Source organism: Henckelia pumila, chromosome 4 (assembly GCF_033568475.1).
Source record: "Henckelia pumila isolate YLH828 chromosome 4, ASM3356847v2, whole genome shotgun sequence".
NCBI classification, from domain to species: domain Eukaryota; kingdom Viridiplantae; phylum Streptophyta; class Magnoliopsida; order Lamiales; family Gesneriaceae; genus Henckelia; species Henckelia pumila.
Window position 1 is genome coordinate 152,016,533 of NC_133123.1, and position 22,183 is coordinate 152,038,715.

The 22,183-nt window shown below is 29.9% G+C and overlaps 4 protein-coding genes across 4 annotated transcripts; all 4 read left to right on the plus strand.

Annotated features, from left to right (window-relative positions):
- Positions 1–1,155: 1,155 nt before the first annotated feature.
- LOC140866122 (putative disease resistance protein At1g50180) lies at positions 1,156–2,205 on the plus strand. Its single transcript, XM_073271020.1, has one exon. It carries the CDS (start codon positions 1,181–1,183, stop codon positions 2,195–2,197), a length of 1,017 nt encoding a protein of 338 aa, XP_073127121.1. The 5' UTR covers positions 1,156–1,180; the 3' UTR covers positions 2,198–2,205.
- Positions 2,206–2,224: 19 nt separating this feature from the next.
- LOC140866121 (putative late blight resistance protein homolog R1A-3) lies at positions 2,225–3,789 on the plus strand. Its single transcript, XM_073271019.1, has 2 exons — positions 2,225–2,359; positions 2,468–3,789. Exons 1-2 carry the CDS (start codon positions 2,266–2,268, stop codon positions 3,787–3,789), a joined length of 1,416 nt encoding a protein of 471 aa, XP_073127120.1. The 5' UTR covers positions 2,225–2,265.
- A 12,393-nt stretch (positions 3,790–16,182) lies between these two features.
- On the plus strand, positions 16,183–18,102 carry LOC140862083 (putative late blight resistance protein homolog R1A-3). The gene is made up of 4 exons (XM_073265086.1): positions 16,183–16,469; positions 16,571–16,889; positions 17,127–17,368; positions 17,475–18,102. The coding sequence occupies exons 1-4, from the start codon at positions 16,183–16,185 to the stop codon at positions 18,100–18,102; spliced, it is 1,476 nt and encodes a 491-aa protein (XP_073121187.1).
- Positions 18,103–21,471: 3,369 nt separating this feature from the next.
- Positions 21,472–21,798, plus strand: LOC140862086 (putative late blight resistance protein homolog R1A-3). The gene has a single exon (XM_073265088.1). It carries the CDS (start codon positions 21,472–21,474, stop codon positions 21,796–21,798), a length of 327 nt encoding a protein of 108 aa, XP_073121189.1.
- Positions 21,799–22,183: the final 385 nt, after the last annotated feature.

The following is a 22,183-nucleotide window of genomic DNA, read 5'->3' on the forward strand; positions in this document are numbered from 1 at the left end:
TTAAATTTACAAATTAATTTAATTATTTTTTATTTTCTCATTAATTGTTTTGTGCATTGTTTGTTTGTTTTTTTAATAATACTTTATCTTTAATAAGTTCATTGATTATTTTTAAAATAAGGCTAGATTTTTTTTTAATTTCATTTTCTCATTATTTTTTGTCATTGTTTGTTTGGTTTTTCACCACACTTTGTATTTATGTCTATTATTTATTTTAAAAATAAAGTTAGAACTTATGTGCTTAAATTAATTTTGTTGCAGCCATTATTTTGTGACGTTGACTACAATTAATATGTTTAATTTAAAAAAAAAACTATGCAAGTTCGTGTCAATAATTCTGATAAACACGATTTTTGGTTTTGAACAATTATCATGATACGGGAGTTGTTAGAACCTGTTTTTGTTTGGATGGAAGATTTTTGCTTGTCAATTTGTTGGATCCGGATCCTCTGCTGTGGAGAAAGAAACAACACAAGATACTGTGCATTAAATAGTATTCTTTAATTCATATCACATGGTTAAATAAATAATTAATTAATTAATTACACACCTGGAATATTAAAATCATGTCTATTTCAATGAACAGTATCATGTATTGTTTCTCTCTCCACAGCAGAGGATCTTTTTCCCAATTTGTTTGTGCATAATTTAATGATAACTGATAAAATAAAACATGACAAAAAAATGAAAAAAATTCATTATATCGTACAAAATTATTCATTATAGCATCTCTAATAAATTATATGGAAAAAATATCTTTAATACTCTTGATTTTAACATAGTCCATCGTATTGTTTTAACCAAATAAATTGCTAATGCAAAATTATGTTACACTTTACGAGAGTAGAGGTAATTTAAAAAATAAAATAAAATTGTTACGTTAAATTAAGTTCATTTTACATTTTAATATATTCTAAATTTGAGAGAATTTTCAAATTACTTTCATTTCATGAATACAGTACATTTTATATTATTATCATTATAACAAAACTAATTATTATTATTATTGTTAAATTTTTTTATAACGACGTGATTATTATTATTATTATTATTATTATTATTATTATTATTATTATTATTATTATCAATTTATATATATATATATATTGTTTTTCATTATAATTCTTGAAGGGATGTAAAATGAAACTCCGACTGAACAGCCAACGACAAAGAAAGAAACATGGCAGCAGCTTACGCCTCCCTACTCTCACTTGCTCGAACACTACGCGAGACTTTGAATCTTGAGCGCTGTTACAATCCTCTTGACAAAGAAAAAATTGTTTCCCTCCTCGAAAAAGTTGATTTCACCGTGAATTTCCTCGAACATCAATCCGAGGAGCATATTGGGGCAGTCGATCGTGAGGGAAATCGAATGAGACAAGCTGCTTATGAAGCTCAAGATTTCGTGGATTCGTATCTGTGCTCGATATCGAATACCGAGGCGTGCCACGAGGTGATCACCGTGGAGCAAGCCCTGAACAGCGCGCGGGAAAAGATCGATTTTTTCTTTGAAGAGATGGTGAAGATGAAGAATAGCTACGCAGGAGAAGATCGCCGACCCATTACGTACTTTTCTTCTCCCGCCGATTATTCTTCCGGTGGAAAAATGGCTGCCAAAGATATGATTGTGGGATTTGACGATGACTTTAATGCAATCAAAGAACGGATATACGAAGATTCGAGCAAGCTGCAAGTTATCCCAATTGTTGGGATGGGAGGAATCGGGAAGACGACTCTAGCTAGAAGAGCTTATGATGATTCATTCCTTACTCGGCATTTCGACATATATGCATCGATCACAGTTTCTGCAGAGTACCAAAGAGGGCAGATTCTTTCAGGACTTCTTCATCACTTGAAGATACTCGATGGGGAACAATCTCATCATCAGAGTGATACTGAATTGGAAAGACTAGTGTATCAAAATCTCAAGGATAGGCGATATCTCATTGTGATCGATGATATTTGGAGTACTAAGGCTTGGGATGATCTGAAGATGATATTTCCCGACGATGGTAATGGAAGTCGAATCTTGTTGACTACTAGGCTATCGGATGTTGCTGTTTATGCAGGATCTTGTAGTACTTCATTTCACCAAATGAGTTTTTTGAATGAGATCAAAGTTGGAAACTACTTCAGGCACGGATTTTTGGAAGCCAATCTTGTCCTCCCCAGCTGGTGGAGATTGGGAAGAAGATAGCAAGAAATTGTGGGGGACTTCCACTCACTGTTGTGGTGGTTGCGGGACTACTCGTTTCTTCGGGCAACATGGCGAAAGAAGGCTTATGGGAAAGTATTTCAGAGCATATAAGCTTGACCAGATCCACAATTGCACAGCATTGCTCAAAGATACTAACTTTGAGTTACGATAAGTTACCTCTTCAACTAAAGCCATGTTTCCTCTACTTTGCGGCTTTTCCAGAGGATTCTGAAATCGTTGTTTCTAAGCTAATCATGTTGTGGGTTGCAGAGGGATTTCTTCGACCAGGCGACCAATTTAAATGCTTAGAAGACGTGGGAGAGGGGTATTTGGAGGATCTTGTGAATAGAAGTCTGATTTTAGTGAACAAGAAAGGGTCCAATGGAAAATTCGAAAGTATTGGAATCCATGATCTGTTGAGGGAGATTTGTATAAAGAAAGCTAAAGAAGAGGGGTTTCTTCATCATGTTTCCTTTGAAATGAATTCTTGGAAAGATGCTGAACCGAATCTAAATCGCCGCATCAGCATTCATTTCACAAAGTCTTCCGAGGAATGCCGAATACAAGATTCAAGTGCATGTTCTCTTCTCCTTTTCTCTAAGAGAAACTGGAGATCGAGATTATATCTAAGTTGTAGGCGCCTCATTATCTTGGATGCACCTGAAGTAACATGGATGAATTTCTCAGATGTAATCTCATTGTTCATCGATTTAAGGTACATTGCTTTTGCCTTAAATCATACGACTTGCCCCAATGGATTTCCTGCCCCACTATATAAACTTCCCAATCTCCAGACTATAATTACTCACAAAAATGATTACCGACCATTGAAAATACCCTATGAAATTTTTGGCATGCCAAAGTTAAGACATCTGATCACAGTCATCCCTTTTCGTTTATCTAATATAGCTAAAATAACAAGTATTCACGAAAGTGATCTACAAACACTTGAGACGGTGATCAATTGCTCGTTTACCGAAGAGCTTATAAAAATACTTGTGAATCTAAAGAGATTGAAAGTTGACTTTGATATGGAAAATGATCATTGGGATGATCTTAATCTCAACAATCTTTTTCAACTTCAAAAGCTTGAAGAATTAGAAATCACTGTGCGCCAGCATAATCGGTTGATGATATGGAAGCATGCTTTTCCGGTCGGTCTTAAGAAGTTAACTCTACAAGGAGTTCCCTTGGCTTGGGAAAATATGACTATAATTGGGTCACTCCCAAATCTTCAGGTGCTCGAGATGATGTATATTTGTGCCCCTGAATTTTCCGAGTGGATCCCAATGGAAGGTCAATTTCTTCGACTGAAATACTTCCGTTGTTCATTAGATAATGTGATCAAGTGGGAAGTGGAAAAAGAGCATCTTCCAAGTCTTGAAAGCTTGATTCTTGCGTATGCTACGTTCATTGAGGAGATTCCCTTTGGTATTGGAGAAATAGATTCTCTTCAACTCATTGAGTTATGGTTCTGCACAAAATCATTAGTGAATTCAGCACAACGAATTCACGAGCAGCAACATGAAAATGGGAACCATGATTTTCAAGTTCGTGTGTTTGGTTCTACTGAAAAAATTTATGCTATTTGATCGTAAGAAAAATACGGTCTTCTCAAATCGAGTGATGATTGTATAGATTGATCAGTGAATAAAATCGAATCACTGAATTACTGTATCTAATGAAGCTACATAATGTGGGTAATGCCAATTTTGATCAATATGACAAACCAAATTTGATTTAGTAATACATAATTATTTTGGTTATGTGCTTCGATTATAAAACCAAATTCATTGAAGTGAAGTTGGGAAATTTTTTATGTACATACTTTTTATCCATGAAATCGGAATTTGAAATTAATCTTACAAGGATATAGCTAGCTACGAGAGTCATTGCATGTGAGGTTAATCTTAAGGAACACCACCCGTTTCCAAGTTCATGACGATGCTTTCTAGCATTCTAGCAGTTGCGGCCCTGCACGGTTCAAAGTTGGGTTTTCATGTTAGCATAGTGTATCAGACTCCCATAAATATTTAGATGCCTGATTTTAGTACCATATTTTTTGTCTAAGGAAAGTTTAAACATTACCAGTTGTTGAAAATGGAGAAGTGATTTGCTTTACTTGGCATAGCAAAATGTCTGTATGATGCCATCGCTCGTATAGAAAGGGGACTTGGGAAGGGAAAGGCTGTTGCTGATGGTGAGAAGCACTGGAGAACATCAATATCTGGTTGGTGGATAATGTTTCTTTCCAGAGTTTTTATTTTTCAAATTTCATTACTTATGGTTACTCTAAGATTATATATGTTCAAGCGATCGGTTTGCTCAACTATGTTCAAAGATGTTTTAGCCAGATGATGTGTAGGAACGAAGTGACACCATGTTAGCTCTGTTGTTGTATGAAGATACCATCAAACAGATAATGCAGAGGAAGGCTCTCGAACTCACACAAAAACAACACGAAGAAGATGATTCCTTAGAAGTGGATGGTGGAGAGGATGATGAATTTGATTACGGTATTTTCTAGTTTATAACTTTATACATGGATTAAGCTTTAGATGCAATGTCAATTTGGGATGTGGCCAAATCTGTATGGATTTGGGACAGAAGTGACAATTTGTCCCTTACAGTAGGGGCATTATTTTCTTCTAATGGGATAAGACTTACGAGCTATGTCTCATATAAACTTGTGTTGACAAATATCCAGTCAAATCTATTATCTATTATCTATTACTCTATTATCTATTATCTTCTATTATCTATCTATTACATATATAAATATGTGAGTTCAATTGTGAATTTACATGGTTACCCTTTTCATTATTATATAATCAATGTGTTCTTTTAATTATTTATTCATTTGACTCTTCAATGAACTCATTTATTTCAAATTATATCATTCACTTTTTCAAATAATCTATATATTATATATTACATATATAAATATGTGTGTCAATTGTGAATTTACATGGTTAAATTTTCTATTATTATATAATTATATAATCAATGTGTTTTTTTTTAATTATTTATTCATTTGACTCTTCAATTTACTCGTTTATTTCAAAATTATATTATTCATTTTTTCAAATAAAAAAGTAAAAATACTTTTACTATTTTTAACATATTTTTTACCATGCGTTCTAATTTATGTTATCCGATTATATAATATTTCACCTATGAACAAGTACGTGGAATACTAATAGGAATTTCAAGGAAATAGAAAAGTAAGAAAGTTACACAAAAAATTGTGAATTTACATGGTTACCCTTTTCATTATTATATAATCAATGTGTTCTTTTTATCTATTACATATATAAATATGTGAGTTCAATTGTGAATTTACATGGTTACCCTTTTCATTATTATATAATCAATGTGTTTTTTTAATTATTTATTCATTTGACTCTTCAATTAACTCATTTATTTCAAATTATATCATTCACTTTTTCAAATAATCTATATATTATATATTACATATATAAATATGTGTGTCAATTGTGAATTTACATGGTTAAATTTTCCATTATTATATAATTATATAATCAATGTGTTTTTTTTTAATTATTTATTCATTTGACTCTTCAATTTACTCGTTTATTTCAAAATTATATTATTCATTTTTTCAAATAAAAAAGTAAAAATACTTTTACTATTTTTAACATATTTTTTACCATGCGTTCTAATTTATGTTATCCGATTATATAATATTTCACCTATGAACAAGTACGTGGAATACTAATAGGAATTTCAAGGAAATAGAAAAGTAAGAAAGTTACACAAAAAATTGTGAATTTACATGGTTACCCTTTTCATTATTATATAATCAATGTGTTCTTTTAATCTATTACATATATAAATATGTGAGTTCAATTGTGAATTTACATGGTTACCCTTTTCATTATTATATAATCAATGTGTTCTTTTAATTATTTATTCATTTGACTCTTCAATTAACTCATTTATTTCAAATTATATCATTCACTTTTTCAAATAATCTATATATTATATATTACATATATAAATATGTGTGTCAATTGTGAATTTACATGGTTAAATTTTCCATTATTATATAATTATATAATCAATGTGTTTTTTTTTAATTATTTATTCATTTGACTCTTCAATTTACTCGTTTATTTCAAAATTATATTATTCATTTTTTCAAATAAAAAAGTAAAAATACTTTTACTATTTTTAACATATTTTTTACCATGCGTTCTAATTTATGTTATCCGATTATATAATATTTCACCTATGAACAAGTACGTGGAATACTAATAGGAATTTCGAGGAAATAGAAAAGTAAGAAAGTTACACAAAAAATTGTGAATTTACATGGTTACCCTTTTCATTATTATATAATCAATGTGTTCTTTTAATTATTTATTCATTTGACTCTTCAATTAACTCATTTATTTCAAATTATATCATTCACTTTTTCAAATAATCTATATATTATATATTACATATATAAATATGTGTGTCAATTGTGAATTTACATGGTTAAATTTTCCATTATTATATAATTATATAATCAATGTGTTTTTTTTAATTATTTATTCATTTGACTCTTCAATTTACTCGTTTATTTCAAAATTATATTATTCATTTTTTCAAATAAATCTATTACATATATAAATATGTGAGTTCAATTGTGAATTTACATGGTTATCCTTTTCATTATTATATAATCAATGTGTTCTTTTAATTATTTATTCATTTGACTCTTCAATTAACTCATTTATTTCAAATTATATCATTCACTTTTTCAAATAATCTATATATTATATATTACATATATAAATATGTGTGTCAATTGTGAATTTACATGGTTAAATTTTCCATTATTATATAATTATATAATCAATGTGTTTTTTTTTAATTATTTATTCATTTGACTCTTCAATTTACTCGTTTATTTCAAAATTATATTATTCATTTTTTCAAATAAAAAAGTAAAAATACTTTTACTATTTTTAACATATTTTTTACCATGCGTTCTAATTTATGTTATCCGATTATATAATATTTCACCTATGAACAAGTACGTGGAATACTAATAGGAATTTCGAGGAAATAGAAAAGTAAGAAAGTTACACAAAAAATTGTGAATTTACATGGTTACCCTTTTCATTATTATATAATCAATGTGTTCTTTTAATTATTTATTCATTTGACTCTTCAATTAACTCATTTATTTCAAATTATATCATTCACTTTTTCAAATAATCTATATATTATATATTACATATATAAATATGTGTGTCAATTGTGAATTTACATGGTTAAATTTTCCATTATTATATAATTATATAATCAATGTGTTTTTTTTTAATTATTTATTCATTTGACTCTTCAATTTACTCGTTTATTTCAAAATTATATTATTCATTTTTTCAAATAAAAAAGTAAAAATACTTTTACTATTTTTAACATATTTTTTACCATGCGTTCTAATTTATGTTATCCGATTATATAATATTTCACCTATGAACAAGTACGTGGAATACTAATAATAATAATAATAATTAAAAAAATTTATTATCTTACAAGTAGTATATGGATACTATAAATACAAAATTTCATATTGTACTTTACTTTTTTTATAATTAATTTATATATTATCTATTCTATTATTACCATTATTATATAATTTATAATCAATGTGTTTTTTTTAAATTTTTTTTATTAATTTGACTCTTCAATTAACATATTTATTTCAAAATTATACCACTCACTTTTTCAAATTAAAAAGTAAAAATACTTTTACTATTTTTAACATATTTTTCTAGCATGCGTTCTAATTTATTTTATCCGATTATATAATATTTCACCTATGAACAAGTACGTGGAGTACTAATAATAATAATAATTTTTCTTATCTTACAAGATAGTATATGGATACTATATATACAAAATTTCATATCGTACTTTACTTTTTTTAATTAATTTATCTATTATATATTCTATTATCTATTATTATTATAAATATATGAGAAAAAATTGTGAATTAACTCAAATATTTTTTGTTTTTTACACACTATTTTTCTGTGGTATCTTTTCATATTTTGTGCATCTAATATTTTTTATTTACTTCTTCTCTTATTTGAGTTTTTCCTAAAAAATATTTTTAACTTATTTAATACACACTATTTTTCTATTAATCTTATAAGATATAGTATATGGTTACTTAAAATACAAAAGTTGCATAATGTACTTTATTTTTGTTATTATCTATCTATTATCTATTTTATTACTAATATAAATGTATGTGTGACAATTGTGAATTAACTTAAATATCTTTCTTTTTTACAAATTATTTTTTTTGTTAATCTATTATTTATTATTAATATTATAAATATGAGTTATAATTAGAATTAATTTATATATCATTGTAGTTTACACACTATTTGAGTTCTAATTATGAATTTACTTAAACATTCTTGTTTTGTATACATTATTTTTTCATAAATTTTTCAAAAACATGATAAAATATCATTTTTTATGTCTTTTTTTAGATTTTATAATTTTTTTGAATTTATAATTATTTTATTTGTTGCGTTGACTAAAACTATAATGTGCTTAAAATTTTAAAAAAATTTAATGCAACCAACATTTTTTTGGTTACCTTTATAAATTACTTAAATAAAATAATTATATATTTAAATAAATTAAATATATGTCACGTGACTTGGTTTCCAATATCTAATTTGTTTTTAACTTTATTTTTATGGTTTTTATTTAAAAACTACTTAAATAAAATTTGATGTGTTATACTTTTTATGTCTAAATTTTCCAGTTTTTAAATCCCTTTAGTTGTTATTCTATCCTGATACACTACTAATCACTTGATACGTAAGCAAGTGTCCAACGTCCGTAAAATAGCCTGTGAAAACTTGTCCCAAAATAAACGACATTAAAGCAGAGCTTGTCACGTGTCTTTGTCTTTTTTCCAAAAAAAGGTGCAGTGGCTCAGAGGCTATTTGGACTATAGTAAATACGGAAATCGATGACTCTTTTAATCCTTTTTCTTTAATGAGAATATTTTTGAGCAATCCTTGAGTGCATCAGATCGAATGTCAGATGGAATATGGATCAGTTCAAAATGGTTTTCTTGTGTAGCAAAACTTTGTAGAAATTTGAGTTTTGAAATGCTAAAAGTAAAACTCTCACGTACTTCGCCCATTTAAAATATTTCATCTGGTTTTCAACCTCTTGGATAGCCAGGTTGATTGTAGTTTGGGTGGAAGGATCCATAGTTGTCATTTCCTTTCCTTCGATTTTGAACTGCTCCAATCCAGAATCCGTTTTGATCATATCTTTCCCCGTTATCACAATTACCAGATCATATCGTGGAGATTGGAATAGATGGAATAGCGGGGAGCTAAATTGGTGGAGTGATCATATGCTTGACCATCTTGGATATCTTTTTCTTTGGGTGACGGGTTATCTTAGGAGGTTTGGTATGCTTCTTCTAAGCTGGTTCCTTGGTTGGACTTGATTTTGTCTTGATAACCAAGCCATCCGTTGGTGATATATAGATTCTTGGTCCAGTAAGCTACATTAGATATCTCATTCAAAATCTTGTGCACATGAAAAGTTGAAGTAGCACATAGCTGAATGCCAAAAATTTTCAAAATACAACTGATTTGGACCATGAACTCATTGAGATTGGATATTAGGGATGGTGATCATAGAAGTGAGATTCTTGAACAAAATTTCAGACAAGTTGATCTGGATCCCAGCAGTGATAGCAGCCATCACATGCAGCTAGCTTTTCCACGGTGATGGTATAGCTGCTTTTCCACTGTGATGTTATTAAACGAACACGTGTTAGCACGAAGAGACTTTGCTACAATATCAACAAGAAGTCTGTACTCCATCTTTATGTCTTTATTCGTGCATGATGACTTGATAAGAACATTTTTTATGGAGTATCTTGACTTTATTTCTTTTCGAAGTTGCCCAAAAATTAGGGAGAAGTCAGTGAGTTCAGGTGAGGGCAGATCAAACCCCTCGATGAATATTGAATCCTTAGTGATGGAGATTGAATCCCATCAATAGAGTTTTATACTTATATCATTTGTGACGTTCACGGCCTGAAAAAATTTGGGCAATGCCTACTTATAGATCTGGTTGCCACAACTCAAAAATTTTCACAGTCTAGATGCTTATAGAGATCGGAACATATATATATATATATATAAACAATTATAAGTGAGTTGACATCGGTCGGCATGAAGTGAAAAACAGTCGATACGAGTTGGAATTTCTTCAAAATAAGTCAAACTCGGTGTACTCGGTTCATATCAGTAGATATATATAAACTAAAAATAAGTCAAAACCAATCAAAAATCAGTCTATGTGAACTAAATATCAGTCAAATATCAGTCCATATGAATTGGAAATCATTCCATATGACTCCTCATGTGTACTTGAAATAACTTGGTCAAATGTGTGTGTGAGTGTATACACACACTAGAAAGGTAGGTCATAAAAAGTGTGAAAGTCAACTTGGAGAATGTTTTGGGAGATTGGAGACATGGTTGCAACATAAATTTGTGAAATGAAGAACATGAAAGACTTAAATCAGATAGAAAATTTGTAAGCACAAAAATTCTAAATGCGGTGAAGAACAACAAGAAGAAGAGATTGAGTTACAAAATATTTAGTATATATACAGTCGCTTAGGTAAATTCGTCGGTCCACGTGACAATATGTTTAAAATTTTAAAAGTTAAAGGCGGTTTAAAAAAATTAGTAAAAAATAAAGCGTAAATAAAAATAAGTAAAATTTAAAAAGAGTAACTAATTTTGACAGTTTCATAGTACATTAATATTTTCGAAGTGATTGTTAACTAATTCAGAACTATTGGATAAGATTAGACTAAGTTTTGAAAAATTGAGATGTACCAGCTTGATTTCAAAATTGAATTGTATCAGCTTGAGTTCAAAATCGAGTTGTACCAGCTTGAGTTTAAGAGTGAGTTATACTAGATGGATTTTCAAAATTAGGCTAACAATTGTCTTATCAGTTCAATTTTTCATTTCTCCCGAGTCAATTCGTAATCAATTTAAATCAACTAAACCAGTAAGTATGAAAACTTAGCTCGAGTAGTGGCTTAGTGAAGATGTTTGCCACTTGTTGATCAGTTAAATATATTCAAGCTAAAATTCATTCTTCATAACACGATCTCGAATGAAGTGATGTCTGATGTCAATATGCTTTGTTTTGGAAATCTTTGAGACGAATCAACCTTTCTCGGATTTTCAAATAAAAATAATACTTTTGACATAAAAATAATAATTTTTCACGGTGTCTCAAACAAGAATTTCGTCTCAAAAAATTGACTCGTAAGATCGTCTCATAGGAGTTTTGTGTTAATTTTGTTTCGTTTTTTAATTACTCCAACATATGTTTTCCACGTGCAACGCACGTGCCTGATTTCTAGTCTATATAAAAGTGACACTTTAGTTGTGAATTTACATTTTTATCCTCATTACAATTCATTTAATGATTAATTTTTTCCCATTTTCAAGACTTTTTAAGGTTTTTTATGTCATTCTATTGAGTTATTCAATGCTTATTTAATTTGTCATTATTTATTTATTCTAGGTAAAATTAATTGTTAATATTTAATTAATGTCCAAAAATTAAAGTTTAGTTGTTAATTTACATTTTTATCATCGTTTTAATTCATTTAATGGTTAATTTTTGTCATTTCCAAGACTTTTTGAGGTTTTTGAGGTCATTCTGTAGATTAATTCAATGCATATTTAATCTGTCACTATTTATTTATTTTAGTTCATCTCCTAAAATTAAATTTTTATTTTTATTATCAATTTATTTCATTTAATGATTAATTTTTTGTCATTCCAAATACTTTTTGAAATTTTTTATGTCATTTTGTAGTTTTATTCAATGAGTATTTAATTTATGACTATTTATTTTATTATAGATAAAATTAATTGCTAATGTCCTAAAATTAAAGTTTTATTAATTGAAAGTTATATTAACATTTTTTTCTCTACATCAAAGAAATTTATTATTTTTGTGAAATTATTTTCAACATTTATCTTTAACGCTTTGCTTTTAGTCGTCATTATTCTAAATTTTTTAACCTAATATTTTGATTATTAAACTTTTAAACAAATAACAAATTAAATCAAATCAATTATTTTAATCATCTGATTCAAGATAAGTAGAATCATATCATAATCATAAATCGATATTGTATTCCACTTATATAAGAAATGTATCTCATATTTTATTCAATCAATCCGTTTATTTTTTGGAATTTGGTAATTTAACTAAAATTTTTTGTATTCATGTTTTTAGGAAGAATAACTATAAAACTAACAGTGATGTATAACTAAGTAATATTTTATAAAACTTTAGGGACCAAAAATATTTCAGTGATAAAATAAAAGTGTAATCAACAATATTTATACTTTTTATCAAAGATAAACAAATATATAATTATAAGTAAGTTTCATGTTGATGTTTGAACTACAGTATAATACTTATTAATAATATATATATGTATATATAACTGACAATTTATCTATATCTATATAAAATTGGCGCTTTATTTATGAATTTAATAATTAGTTTTATCATTTTTAAGGTTTTTGAGGTTTTATTCATTGTATAGTTTTGTTCAATGAGTATTTACTTTGTATCTATGTATTTATTATAGATAAAATCAATTGCTAATATTTAATTCATGTTCAAAACAAAAGTTTTATCAATTGAAAGCTATATTTTTTTATTTGTCTATAAATTTACAAAATTTATTAATTTTTTTAACTTACTGTCAAGCTTTATCTCAATCGCTATGTTCTTAGTCTTTTAAAATTTTTAACTTAATTTAGTATTAAATTTTTAGAACACAAAAAATTTCAATCGAGTTATTAACTTTTACCGTCTTGTTCAAAATAAATAAAATCATATCATAAATCGAGATTTTATTTTACTTAAATAAGAAATGTATTACCCTCTTTTATTCAATCAATTAGCTTATTTTTTGCATTTGGTAATCTAACAAAAATCTTTGGTATTCCATTTTTTAAGAAGGAGGACTACAAAAATAATGGTGATAACTAATTATGTAATTCTTTAAAAAAATTTAGGGATTAAAAATATTTTAGTGCTGAACTAAAAGTGTAATTAACACTGATATTTTTTTGTCCAAATTAAAAAATATATAATTATAACTAAATTTTATGTTGATGTCTGAACTAAATTATAATATAATATTTATCTATATAAAAGTGGTTATTTAGTTATGAATTTACAGTGTTGTATTTATTTTTTTTTAATTTAATGACTAAATTTTTTATCATTTTTAAGGTTCTTTTATGTCATTTTGTAGTTTTTTCAATGAGTATTTAATTTATGTCTATTTATTTATTTATTTATTTATTTATGTGAATTAATTATTAATATTTAATTCATGTTCTAAAGTTAATGTTTTACTAATTGAAAGCTATTTTAATCTAAAAAATATATATTAATTTGACAACTTACTTTCAACCTTTATCAGCATCGCTATGTTTTAGTCTTTTAATTTTTAAACATAATATTTCGATCATTATAGTTTCGCGAAAAAAAATTAAATTGAATCATTAACTTAGTCATATGGTTCAAATCAAGTAAAGTCAGATAATAAATAATTGAGACTATATATCACATATAAATGAAAGATATTCTCCTATTTTATCCAATCAATTCGTTTTAATTTGTTCATTTTTTTTGAATTTAGTAATCTAACTAAAATTTTTGGTATTCCAGATTGTAGGAATAATATTATAAAACTAATGGTGATGACTATGTAATCTAACTATGATAGTTTACTGAAAAAAAAATATTACAAGATTTGAAGAAATAAAAAAAATTACCTTGATTATGGCATACTATATGTATGATTTTTCAGAAGAAGGAAAAAAAAAAGAAAGACATTTACTACATATTAATATTTTAAATTTTAAAATAAGATTATGACAAACTTATGAAACAATTATTTTATCATTAATTAAATAAATAATTGTATGAATAAATTAATTTTTTGGCATAAATTTTTTAATACTTAAACATAAGAGTTTATGTTAGAAAAATTATTTTGTATTGAATTTTTTTAGGACATTAATTATTTTATATGCTAAATATTATTGAATGTATATTAAATTTAATTTTCAAAGCTAAAGAAACAAAGTTATTCAATATTTTAGAAAATATACACAAAATTGTGAATGTATTATGCATGAGCAAAAAACTTGAAAATCAAAGCAAGTCATATGTACATCATGTTTTATCAGACGTAAAAAAATATATATGATTTAGATACACTTTATTCATAGAAGATCAAATTTTATCTTTAACTAAAACTTTTAAATTAAAAAATTATTATTATTTTTCACTAACTTTTTAAATCTTAGGTTTTGGTCACTAAGTTTTCAAAATTTTTTTTTTAAGACTAAATTTTATTTTAATCTATTTATACCTTGTGGTGACACTGAAAAATGCTTATTTTGCATCGAAAAATACTGACATAGGCATTATAAAAATGATGCAACTTAAAAAATTGTTGACTTATTAGATGTCATGTCAACAATTGAATTAAAAATAGTCAAAATTAAAAGTTAGTGTATCAAAACTTAAATTTGACAAATCAATTGACTAAAAATCAAAATGTGATGTGTTAATGGAACAAATTATTTTCTTTCAAATAAATTACTGTTTTAATTCGCAAATCAATAGAAGTAAATTATTATTTAATAAATATTACTTTTGTTTAAGTGCAATAACTATTCATACTGAGAAGAACAATCGAAACATGATGTTTGAGATCCAACATAATTTAAAATATTGGATAAGTATTGTTACCAATGACTATAATTTTTGAAAATGCAATAAGCATTTGACCATATAATATGTATCAAAGTGAAGGTCATGACTTCGATTCACATTGATTGCAAACATAATTATTGGAAAAGAGATTATTGGGTATATAATTATATTTTTGATATGTAAAACAATCAAAATGTAGTGTTTGAACTGTTACACAGATTAAAATATTTGAATTGCACAATTATATATCAACTATATATAGCTTTTAATAAAATGCAAAACGCTCGGTCCTACGGTTTATAAAAAATCAATGTATTTTTTTACATTTCTCGACAGTTATATAACATATGTTATTGTTTTAAAGTCATTAATTAAAAAATAAATTAAAGACAAGGTATAAAACATAAAAGTATCGATTAGATACCATAAATCGATCGTTAAAAAAAATTAAAGACAAAATGTTCTCACTTCAATAACTAATTAGAGATCAAATGATTATAACCGAAGTTTGAAATTGATAGTACAATATATAACACTTATTAAAAATAGTAAGTAATCAACTAATAAAATTATTATAACGTGTCACGTGCGTTGCACGTGCAATTTTCTAGTGTAACATAAAAATGTATCTTTTTCTTGTGCTAAATGATCAATTAAATAATTAGTTGGTCAACTCTAAAAAAATATATATAATACAATGCTACGAGTTGTGTCCTACGTGCTAAACGATTAATTAAAGAAGAGGTTAGTCAACTATACAAAAAGATAATAATGATAATAATAAGTCAATTACACATGAATTTATGCATTATAAAGACAATGCATCTCTTCTTTCTGTCCATCTTTGTCTCCCATGGCCGCTGCTTATGTGGCGCTTCTGTCCCTTGCTCGATCACTACACCAGATTTTGAATCTTGAACGGCATATCAACGCTCACCACGAAGAAAAAATTATATCTCTCCATGAAAGGATTAGTTTTATATAAAATCACAAATGTTTCGCATGAAGCGCAAGATTTCATGGATTCGTATCTGTGTAAGGTGTCAACAACCCATGATGATTGGAGTTCTTGTGATGAGGTGACCTTGTATCAAAACTTTGAGAGGATTAATTTTATTGAAGAAGAAACAACGAAGATGAAGAACATGAGAAACACGATAGAAGATCTCCGATCCAGAACTTATCCTTCTCCGGTTGATCATTCTTCCACACTCAAAGTCACAGTTAAAGACATGGTTGTGGGACTCAATAATGACTTGAATGCAATCAATGAATTGTTATACGAAGATTCCACTAAGCTCCAAATTATCCCAATAATTGGGATGGGAGGAATCGGGAAGACGACTCTAGCTAGAAGAGCTTATGATGATTCACTCCTTACTCAACATTTTGATTGCTATGCATGGATCACAGTTTCTGTAGAGTATCAAAGAGGACGGATTCTTTCAGGACTTCTTCATCACTTGAAGAAACTCGATAGGGAACAATCTCATCATAAGACTGATGCTGAATTGGAAATACTAGTGTACCAAATCTCAAGGATAGGCGATATCTCATCGTGATTGATGATATTTGGAGTACCAAGGCTTGGGATGATTTGGAGATGATATTTCCGGACGATGGTAGTGGAAGCCGAATCTTGTTGACTACGAGGCTATCCGATGTTGCTGTTTATGCGGGATGTTCTAGTACTTCGTTTCACCGAATGAATTTTTTGAATGAAGATCAAAGCTGGAAACTACTCCAGGAAAGAATTTTTGGACAAGAATCTTGTCCTATCAAACTGGTGGAGATCGGGAAGAAGATTGCAAGAAATTGTGGGGGACTTCCACTCACGATTGTGGTGGTTGCGGGACTATTCCTTTCTTCCAACAATATGATGAAAGAAGAATTGTGGGAAAATATTTCGGAAAATATAAGTTCAACAGAACCCACAATTGCGTTGCAATGCTCAAAGATACTATGTTTGAGTTATGATTGGTTACTTCTTCAGCTAAAGCCATGTTTCCTCTACGTCGCAGCTTTTCCAAAAGATTATGAAATTGATGTTTCTAAGCTAATAATGTTATGGGTTGCATAGGGATTTCTTAAACCAGGGGATCAATATAGATGCTTGGAAGATGTGGCAGAGGGGTATTTGGAGGATCTTGTGAATAGAAATATGATTTTAGTGCGTGAGAAAGGGCCAGACGGGAAACTCATTACTGTTGGAATCCATGATCTGTTGAGGGAGATTTGTACAACAAAATCTGAAGAAGGGGTTTCTTCATCATGCCTCGAATGCTGGGAGAGAAGTTGTTGCAAATCCAAAGCGTCGTCTCAGTTATCATTTCCCACAGCTTTTCCAAGAACTGCGAACACTAGATTCAACCGTGCGTTCAATTTTTTGTAAGATATATTTCACTTTAGGATTGTCTCTATGTTGTAGGCGCCTCAGTGTTTTGGATGCACCAGGAGTGACTTGGACAAATTTCTCAAATGAACTCTCAAGATTCATCAATTTAAGGTACATTGCTTTTGCATTAAACAATATGTCCTTCCCCAATGGGTTTCCTGCCTCAATCTCTAAACTTCCCAATCTCCAGACTATAATTGCTCATGGAATTTACCATGGAATATTGCAATTGCCCTATGAAATCTTGAGGATGCCGAAGTTGAGGCATTTGATCACTAGCCAAACATGTTACATATCCAATCTCTCAGACGTAGGAATGGTTTCCGAAAGTGATCTAAAAACACTTGACAGTGTGATCAATTTCACATTTACTGAAGAAACCATTAAAATACTTGCGAATCTAGAGAAATTGATACTTGTTATAGCTAAGAACTGGAGTGATAATTGGGATGATTATAATCTCAAAATTCTTTTCCGTCTGCGAAACCTTGAAGAAATACAAGTATTTTCCCGTTTTGACAATGATTTTTATGTGCGCTACACTCCTAATCTTTCATTGTCATGGAGCTTCGCTTTTCCAATCGGTCTTAAAAAGTTAACTCTACGAGGAGTTCGTTTGCTCTGGAAAAATGTTGTCACGCCCCGAAACGAGCCTAGTTGACATCGGCGTTGTTTAACATTTCGAATTGAAAAAAAACAAGCCACGTAGTATAGATAACAGCCTTCAACCAGTCTTTTACATAACCAAATATGTCTTTACAAAATAGGAAATGCGACAATAGCGGAAGCGACAAAATAATAGAAAATAACTACTAATAAAACTTCAACTTGATCACCAACCCCAGAATGCATATTGTTCATCCTCTTCTAAATTTTCTTCGGTATCTGGGGAGGAAAGTAAGGAGGTAAGTGTTTTGGGAAACACTCAGCAAGTGGGGGCCGATCGAGCACGATAAACACCAAAATATATTTACATGTACTCATGTATATTTCATAATCTCGAAACAAAATAAGCATGATGAATTTGAACAAATACGAAGCAAATATTGCACTGTTAATTATCTCATTTTCTGTGGTTCTACTGATCAGTCCCCTGTATGTTACTCCTCTAAGGGGCGAGGCCAAAGGAACGGTTATTATAACCCACCGCATCAGGGCCATATCAAATCAAATCAAATCGTCGGAAATTCCTTAACCATTTCTAAATCGACTCTTAACAGTGCATCTCAAATATTTCCAAATAATTCTAACATGCTTCAAATAATATCACGAATAGCCAATAAATAATATATATCAAAGTTAAACAAATATTATCATGCTGATCGAATTTTCAAAAGTATAAGTATTTATGTTATAAAACTTAACTCACACGCAAAAATAGATATAAGTATAGAAACTTATATCACGCAAAAGAAAGGTAGAAGCCCACTTACCGTATTCGATTTCTAAAAAAATCGTGTAGGAGTAAAGATTATTGGAGAGCCTCGACTGGAGTAAAAATTCAAATAGATTCACGGCAACAATCTGCTCGATCTTAAGGAAATAAGCTTCTCAACTTTGGACAGAAAGTGCAACTCCTAGCTCGACTTAGGTGATGCCTCTTGAATTGAACCCAACCACTTTCTTCCTTAGATTATTGTAGGTTACTTCTCGAACCTGGGCAGACCACAAAGCTTCAGAAATGAGCAAAAACTTGCTCTCGAAATGGACAGAAATTCCTTCAAAAATGGATAGAATGTTTACTTCGAAACGATACCGACTTTTTCCGAGTTTTTTGGAAACTTTGAAGATCAACACCGAGCAGAGATTTCCGAGCTTCAAACTCCTGCTATTGAGTTTCAAATTTAGGAAGGAGATAGGCTCAAAATTTGGACAGAAACATGATCTCAGATTTTTGCTTACTGGTTTTCGAAGATAGCCAAAATAATCATTCCGATACGATGCCAACTTCTTTGAGAATTCTGGGCAGCAACTTAATCCTTTGAATTGCTCGATTCAATCGCTGCTATTGATCCGTAAAATGGGCCAAAAATCCGCTTCTTGAATCCTTGCTAACTCGACTGCAATTCGATGCTTAAAATGGCTGGAACTGGAGCTCGAAATGAACAGAAATGAACGGAACTCAAAGCTTGAAAAAAATGTTGTTGCTGTTCGAGTATGGAGTGTTGGAGGGATCGAAATTGGTGTGTTTCCCATCAGCTCAATCCATAATTTATAGGCTTCAAGTAGCTACTGAAAAGCCTCCCATGATCAGTCATTTAACCTCCATAATAATCATTTAATCACCATTACATGACTGTTACACTAGCTGTTAAAATTCTTCAGTTTCAGATTTGAAAAGTTCTCTGCCTTCACTCCTTGGGTTATGGTTCATGCCTTCACTCCTTCTGTTATGGCTCATCATTGCTTGCTTGGTGGCTGGGTTCTCACATCCCACCCTTCTTATTGAGAGTTTCATCCTCGAAACTTGAGTCGTTCTGCGATCCCTCCAACACTCCATACTCGAACAGCAACAACATTTTTTTCAAGCTTTGAGTTCCGTTCATTTCTGTTCATTTCGAGCTCCAGTTCCAACCATTTTAAGCATCGAATTGCAGTCGAGTTAGCAAGGATTCAAGAAGCGGATTTCTGGCCCATTTTACGAATCAATAGCAGCGATTGAATCGAGCAATTCAAAGGATTAAGTTGCTGCCCAGAATCCTCAAAGAAGTCGGCATCGTATCGGAAGGATTATTTTGGCTATCTTCGAAAACCAGTAAGCAAAAATCTGAGATCATTTTTCTGTCCAAATTTTGAGCCTATCTCCTTCCTAAATTCGAAACTCAATAGCAGGAGTTTGAAGCTCAGAAATCTCTGCTCGGTGTTGATCTTCAAAGTTTCCAAAAAACTCGGAAAAAGTCGGCATCGTTTCGAAGTAAACTTTATATCCATTTTTGAAGGAATTTCTGTCCATTTCAAGAGCAAGTTTTTGCTCATTTCTGAAGCTTTGTGGTCTGCCCAGGTTCGAGAAGTAACCTACAATAATCTAAGGAAGAAAGTGGTTGGTTTCAATTCAAGAGGCATCACCTAAGTCGAGCTAGGAGTTGCACTTTCTGTCCAAAGTTGAGAAGCTTATTTCCTTAAGATCGAACAGATTGTTGCCGTGAATCTATTTGAATTTTTACTCCAGTCGAGGCTCTCCAATAATCTTTAATCCTACACGATTTTTTTAGAAATCGAATACGTAAGTGGGCTTCTACCTTTCTTTTGTGTGATATAAGTTTCTACACTTATATTTATTTTTGCGTGTGAGTTAAGTTTTATAACATAAATACTTATAATTTTGAAAATTCGATCGGCATGATAATATTCGTTTCACTTTGATATATATTATTTGTTGGCTATTCGTGATATTATTTGAAGCATGTTAGAATTATTTGAAAATATTTGAGATGCACTGTTAAGAGTCGATTTAGAAATGGTTAAGGAATTTCCGACGATTTGATTTGATTTGATATGGCCCTGATGCGGTGGGTTATAATAATCGTTCCTTTGGCCTCGCCCCTTAGAGGAGTAACATATAGGGGACTGATCAGTAGAACAACGGAAAATGAGATAATTAACAGTGCAATATTTGCTTCGTATTTGTTCGAATTCAGCATGATTATTTTGTTTCGAGATTATAAAATATACATGAGTACATGTAAATATATTTTGGTGTTTATCGTGCTCGATCGGCCCCCACTTGCTGAGTGTTTCCCAAAACACTCACCCCCTTACTTTCCTCCCCAGATACCGAAGAAAATTTAGAAGAGGATGAACAATATGCATTCTGGGGTTGGTGATCAAGTTGAAGTTTTATTAGTAGTTATTTTCTATTATTTTGTCGCTTCCGCTATTGTCGTATTTCCTATTTTGTAAAGACATATTTGGTTATGTAAAAGACTGGTTGAAGGCTGTTATCTATACTACGTGACTTGTTGTTTTTCAATTCGAAATGTTAAACAACGCCGATGTCAACTAGGCACTCCCAAATCTTCAAGTGTTCGAGATGGTAGAAAATGGTATGAATGGGTTTCCTGAGAGTTGGACGACAGTGGAAGGTCAATTTCTTCAACTCAAGTACTTCTGTTCTTCATTGGATAATTTGGTGAAGTGGGAAGTGGAAAAAGACCACTTCCCAAGCCTGGAAAGTTTGATCCTCAGGAATTCTTACTGGATTACTCATATTCCCTATGAATTAGGAGAAATAGATTCACTTCAACTCATTGAGTTGCAGTACTGTCTGGAATCGCTAGTGGATTCGGCAAAGCGAATTCAGGAGCAGCAACACGCGAATGGGAACTATGCTTTTCAAGTTCGTGTCATTAGACATTAATCATGTGTTGTGAACAATTATTTTTGGCAGCATTTGAAAGTGGAAATTGTGAGAGTTGTATTTGTTTGGGTGGAAGATTTATTGCTCGATTACTCGATCTAAAATAATTGAATACGTGATGGCACATGGAGGTTTCCAGCTACCATTGATGCTTTGCTTGTTTCAAACATTCAAAATTTATATCAAACATTGTCCGCGTGCGGCGTGCGTGCTGCTAATAGAGTAGCACATTTCATTGCCCATAAAGCTTTAGCAGATGGGGAGTCTGCTGATTATTTTGGATCGATTCCATTCTTTTTGTGTAATATTGTAAATATGGATATGAATTGTGATTAATGGAATCCTTCTTACCATAAAAAAAAAACCTATACAATTTTTCATTTAC

Coding starts and splice junctions, on each gene's coding strand:
- LOC140862083 (XM_073265086.1), top strand. CDS start 16,183: ATGAAGAACATGAGAAACACGATAGAAGATCTCCGATCCAGAACTTAT. Junction 16,890..17,126: donor GACTTCCACTCACGATTGTG/GTGGTTGCGGGA, acceptor TGGGTTGCATAG/GGATTTCTTAAACCAGGGGA. Junction 17,369..17,474: donor AAATCCAAAGCGTCGTCTCA/GTTATCATTTCC, acceptor TCTATGTTGTAG/GCGCCTCAGTGTTTTGGATG.
- LOC140866121 (XM_073271019.1), top strand. CDS start 2,266: ATGGCGAAAGAAGGCTTATGGGAAAGTATTTCAGAGCATATAAGCTTG. Junction 2,360..2,467: donor CTCAAAGATACTAACTTTGA/GTTACGATAAGT, acceptor TGTGGGTTGCAG/AGGGATTTCTTCGACCAGGC.
- LOC140866122 (XM_073271020.1), top strand. CDS start 1,181: ATGGCAGCAGCTTACGCCTCCCTACTCTCACTTGCTCGAACACTACGC.
- LOC140862086 (XM_073265088.1), top strand. CDS start 21,472: ATGGTAGAAAATGGTATGAATGGGTTTCCTGAGAGTTGGACGACAGTG.